The sequence below is a fragment of the Danio aesculapii genome, chromosome 15 (genome assembly GCF_903798145.1).
Source record: "Danio aesculapii chromosome 15, fDanAes4.1, whole genome shotgun sequence".
NCBI classification, from domain to species: Eukaryota; Metazoa; Chordata; class Actinopteri; order Cypriniformes; family Danionidae; genus Danio; species Danio aesculapii.
The window spans coordinates 21,214,127-21,220,126 of NC_079449.1; the positions used below are offsets into that span (position 1 = coordinate 21,214,127).

The 6,000-nt window shown below is 36.9% G+C and overlaps 1 protein-coding gene across 2 annotated transcripts in view; it reads left to right on the plus strand.

The window, feature by feature from the left end:
- brip1 (BRCA1 interacting helicase 1) overlaps window positions 1–6,000 on the plus strand; it is a 65,792-nt gene that overhangs the window by 50,768 nt on the left and 9,024 nt on the right. For both annotated transcript variants that reach the window (XR_008838945.1, XM_056474260.1), the window contains exons 17-19: window positions 4,972–5,084; window positions 5,586–5,668; window positions 5,936–6,000. The exon at window positions 5,936–6,000 is cut by the window's right edge and continues 214 nt beyond it. Coding sequence is in view for 1 of the 2 variants with exons in the window: in XM_056474260.1 (XP_056330235.1) it covers window positions 4,972–5,084; window positions 5,586–5,668; window positions 5,936–6,000 (261 nt within the window). In the remaining variant the exon portion in view is untranslated. The remainder of the gene's footprint in view (window positions 1–4,971; window positions 5,085–5,585; window positions 5,669–5,935) is intronic.

Sequence of the window (6,000 nt, forward strand, 5' to 3'; positions counted from 1 at the left end):
AGACAAGAAGTACAGCATCATCATTCATACCGCAAAACTCATACAACTTGTTTCTATCAGTGTATGTAGACTGGCGGAACCATTCGGCATCTGTCCGGAGTGCGGAACTATATCTCCGTTTGGGGCTCAATTTCCAATGCCATGCCTTGAGCAATGCCTTCTCATTCATTGTGTGATTTACTTAGTTCTGAATCATTCTAATATTGTACTGGTTTTGTGCTCCATATATACGTTTTTCATTTTGAAAAGAGCTGTGCTGAAATCTGACGGGTTTTCTTATTTATTTATTTATTTATTTATTTGGTGGTTTAAAGAATCACATCAATTTCAATGGTAAGAACAATCACAATTAAAGGTGAATGACACCATTTTGAAAAACTCATCAGAGAATCAGGAAAAAAATAGAGTCAGTCTGAATTCTAAATGATCTTTATTCTATAATTGAAACAACTGGAGCAGTCATGGAAGTCTATTGTTTAAAACAATATTTTTTCCTACTTTATATCATGTGGCCTTAACTAATATGTACTTTTATCAAAAAGATAAATATTTACTGTTTTCTACTGTGTTCAAAATGTGTTGCAGAAAACTTCTGTTTTGGTGTTTTTGGGGTGGGATTCTGCTAGGGTCAAGGATGGGATTTGTGGTATAAGGTGTAAGTGGTGGTCAATAGTGTAATTACATGCAGATGTTTAATCAATCATAAGTACAATGTAAACCATGTATTTGCATAATAAATACTTTTTATTTTCAATGTAATTACATATAAGTTAAGGCCACCTAATATAAAAGGTAGGGATGGGCGATTTGGCCTGAAATCAACATCTCTATTAATTGAACATTTTAACTCTATTACGATTAATGAACAATTATTCTTATTTATTTATTTAAATTTTTTCCCCCTCATAGTTCACTGACAGGTTTTGTACAGTAAATATGCTTACATACCACAAGTGAGATGTTTCTGAATGAAGGGTGCATTACTTCATTTTAAAATAATTAAAGGAAACACACACTATCTACTATCTGTGATTATTATTGAACATCAATGTTGAACAACTGAAATTAAAACACACATTGCCTAAAACCAACAGTCACTTTTTTTCTTATAAAAAAAGTGGAAATTAGTAGCTTTCACTTTTGGAAACAAAATAAATTATTGTGAATGTTTTTCATATTAAAAGAAGAAAATAAGCAGTATCTCTTCTATATAAAATAACTCTTGTGTATCCTGTAAGTAATATTATAGCAGTGTATTTCTTGCAACATTTGTAAACAACTAATGTAAATAATAGTGTAATGTATAATATACTGTCTCAAGGCATCTCTGGTGCAGCTTTCAATCATCGTCAATGAAGTGCAAAGTAAGGCTCAAAAATGGGTCCATCGTCCTATTTGACCAGAGATCAGATGTGGCTGCTGAAGTAGAAATCAGCCACAGCCTTTACCAGAGTAGGGTCACGTGACACATAGGGAAAGTAATTTTAAAAATCATCCTGGAAAAATTAGATCAATTATAGGTTCTGAATGTCGATTTCGATTACTTTTCGATTAATCGCCCAGCCCTATAAAAAGGAATCTCTCAAAACAACACTCAGAACAATCTTTTGCTTAGATGCACTGACAAACTACATGCAAGCTTTTTGAGCTTTAGCATAAGACACTGACTTTTCCTTTATTAAGTGCATGGGGGGTTGAGATGACCCCTGGGGATATTAAGGATATGACCATATTAATGCATAGTAAAGAGGACACTGACACTATTTACTGTCAAACTGCAATGGTTGCTTTGTCCAAATCCAGTCTAACAGACACATGCATGTTTTTGTCACACTCACATGGCCATAAAAGAGCCACACACGAACATCCAAGCAACAACACATAAAAGAACTGCTTCAGTTTTAAAAAGACTGGTCCATATTTATTTGGTAGATGTAAAAAATAGTTTAGAGTTTTCAGGACAGTAGACACATAGTAGAATTTACTGTGACTTAACTTTCTTTTCTCTGCTCAGCGTTGAGGTCCTGTTGTGTCGATGCCTGTACGCGCTTCCCAGATAGACAGAAAAGCTATAAAAGTGCCTCTAAAACGAGAGTATCGCTTTTATTAGTCCGTTATTGGGAGCAAGATCAAAGATGAACTTTAAACAGTCTAAGGCATTGTAAGCCAATGGTGCACACATAAAAATAGCCTCTGGTGAACATAAAATCTAAAGGGAGCATGTTTTGTTTCGCTAAGAAAAATAATCTCAGATTTAAAAGGCAGTAAAAGGGCTATTCCAGCTGATGTCGTGTCTCGATGCCTAATGAACAGCTTGTGTAAGACGATGGAAAGTGTGTTAAAATGTAAAGGTTTGTGTGGAATGTTGTATTTAAGTTCTCTTTGATTTTCCTCTTAATTGAGGAGCCAAGGGCTCTTAGTGTGACCCGCTCTGCTGTTTTCTAACATGGACCGACAGCAGCCTACGAGATCTCTGAGACAGGCATGGTGGCGGTAGTGTTCTGCTCAATGCATGCCTCTTGGACAAATGTCTGTTTTTAAGGATGAACAGGTACAGAGGTTAAAGCTGATGGGAAAGTGGGCTATCTCCTGACATTTTACGTAATCCCTTCCAGCTTGCGGTTTCTTGCACATTGAGGAGATTTGGCTAGCAGCGAGAATTGGCTTTTTCACATATGCAAGCTGTCATGTCGGATTGAGTGTTGATGTGGTACTGGGAGGTGAGTGGCCTTGATAGTGAAATAGACTCTGATTGGATTTAGATGACAGTCCGCCTCAGGGTGGCGGCCTTTAGTTGGCGACAGGATCTCTATACAGTTGCTTTTAACCTGTCCACTGGCTTTGAGATTGAGATGCATCAGATGGCGGATTCAGTCATGCTTATGTGTTCGCTCTTCAATTCAACCCCATGTGTCCATGTGTTTCTAAATATTTCTGATTAAGGTGTGTGACAACATTGAAGATGACGCAGAGCCGATGTGAACAAGAAACAAGCTGTACCTGCGACGGTCATGGCCTCTTTCAGGTTGTGGCATCTGAAAACACGGTACCTGTCACAAATAGTTAAAGGCTCCCGCTGTCCTGTCCCATCCGACAGGATTTGAACTTTTCAATTGTCAATTCAGAAAGGTTAGCGTTAAAACCGTGAGGGCAGTGGGTGAAAATTGATGGATGCCTCTCTGGCATTTTTATGGCGAAACAGATGCCTTTTGTATGGTGGCCTCTTTTTTTCCGCCTCTTTGCGATGGATCAACGGGTGTGGGCAGGCGAGTATGAAAGCACTTGAGGCCCAGGGTGTCATCTTCAGGGGAGCCTTGCCCTCTGAAGACCAGTCCTACCTTCCGCCACTGTAATCCAATTAGTTCTGTATGGGCGGCATGATGGCAGCACAGCTGCCCCTTTCCCAGGTGTGGACTGTCAGGCATTTTGCAAAATGTGAAGTTGAAGTAGAGATAAATACTGTCTACTGAGTTTAGAATAGAATCTTAAAAGCTGTTGTATGCTACTTTTTCTTCTTCCAACATAGAAAAAATATTTAATGAATAATTAGCATGAGTCCATAACCCAAACTGTGCTTTTGTCTTTTCCAAAAACCACTAAGGTAAGCCTAGTAGGAGTTTATATTTAATGTGACTTATCATAACTATAAATGATTTCAAAGGTGACTCCAGCTGCAATGTTCCTCTTTAAGAAATCATGATGTAACCTCTACAGCCCCAATTTACTGTAACTAAGTTTTTTTCATTTGTGCTTTTGAAAAGTTGCAAATGATCCAAACAAACCCTTTTTCCTATGCATCCATGGAAAAAAAACACTATCATGCATGGCAAGCCTCTAGTTGCAGATGTTCCTCAATAAAGAAGTCCCACACCTTACATTTACCTTTCAGCTCAATTTATTTCTGGAGCACTTTCAACCAACCACAATGGGTACCAAAGTGCTGTACATAGAAACACAAAATCGCACACAAACATACAAGGAGCCAAAATACATAAACTAACAACACATGATTAAAAGCTACTGAAAAAAAAACAGTTTTCAGTGACCTCTAAAGTAGGAGATGATCTTAAGGAGAGTGGAAGATTTCCAAAGTTTTGGAGCTGCACATCAACATTTCAAGCATGATCGCGGAAGTCTCAAATTCAGTCGATTCTTAGAGTGAAGAGATCTCACAAGTTTTTAATTAGCTCAGAAATATAAAATTGGATACATTTTGATCTGAGATTCTTGTTTTGGTTGTCATTTAAAATTGACTCAACACATAATATTAAACTCAACACATATAAAACGTGATTAAAAACCTGTTTTTGTAACTTTTTTATTACCAGGACCCCCCACAATTCACTTTTCATCTTCAAATTGTGTGTAAATGCTGCCTTAATTTACTAGTAGTCTCAGAGGACATTAAGCAGAATGAATCAGATTAGCACTTTAATTTGTCTTTTCAAAATACAAAAAAACACATATTTTAAGACCTGAAAACTTGTGACTACCACAAAGAGCTTGACAAATATTTTTTTTTAAGTCTAATGATTTTAATAAGACAGTATTTAACACTGCATTCTGTATTGTTATGGTGAAAATCTATTTTTATCATGAAAAGCCAATAAAAAGTTAAATTGTTAATTTTAATTACAAAAATATATTTTTTATTAATTCTAAAAAGTAATTTTTCATTGTCATTATATTTTAAATGTTACTTTGATCAATTTGAATCATTTTTGCAGAATAAAAAAACATCCTACTGACCAAACTTTTGAATGGGGCTCTACTGTATTTATCGTACACCTTATGCTAATCAACACAAAAATCTTTAAAATTAAATAAAGAATCATTTATTTATGCAAAAGCTGTAGAGAAACCCTGATGCGAGATTGAATTTCATCTCACACTCTGACCATCACCTAGCATTAGGTGCTTAGTGTTTGTGAAGTGCTGGTGTGTTCCAATCATTGTTTGTTTTTATTGCAGGTTGAACTGAAGATGAAATACAATGATAAGCATGCAAAGTCAAGAGGGCTCCTTCCTGGTGGGCGCTGGTACGAGATTCAAGCATACCGAGCATTAAACCAAGCACTCGGAAGGTAAGTGCTACGTGAATATCAAAAGTGGATAATTAGGCAATTGCGATGACAAAATACAAATCTTTTAAGGCCAGTTTGGTGGTAATCGGCTGGTTAAGTTCAAAACGCTTTATCAGATGCCAAAAGTAGTGATTACTAAACATTAGTCTTTGTGAGATAGAATCTGGAGCAACTCAACCAGTATACAAGCTGCTTGGAAGAAAATACAAAAAGAAAAAAAGCAAATTCCAGTACTGCTTGCATTAAAGGATAAAAATGTACTAAAGATTTTGCTTTGATTTTTTACATTGTGCATTTATGCCCTGTGGAAGGCTTATAAGCCAAAACCTTCTCTCTTTTGGTACAAGTAATGCTGAAATTCCCTTTTTTCCTCAACACTGGTCTTAAATGTTATGCTTCAACTGGTCTTATGTCTCAGTTCAAATTAGTAGCGACTTAAACCTGGAGACAGTATTCCATACATCACTGATTAAAAAGTGAAAATGTTTGCTGTCTTCATAGGTGTATTCGACATCGAAATGACTGGGGGGCACTTATACTCGTAGACGACCGGTTCAGGACGAACCCAAACAAATACATCACAGGTACATTTCAAATGTTGTAGTTCAGTTTCTGTATCACTAGATGGAGATGATGACCTTCCACAAGGATTTGGAAATATTAGACTGTGGGCTGCGGCCAGATAATGTGTACATAAGGTCTTGCTCTTTTACATGTAACAGTGATGGGTTGAAAACATTCATTACTTGAAAATGTACACGGATCGACAGCACTGTGGTAGAGTGTTATGAAAATAGTGGTCATGTAGAGTGGTTAAATGTTTGTCAAACGCTGCTGTCCTCTTCTCTCAGGCCTGTCAAAGTGGGTGCGTCAGCTAGTGAGACACCACGACACCTTCACTGGCGCCATGCAATCC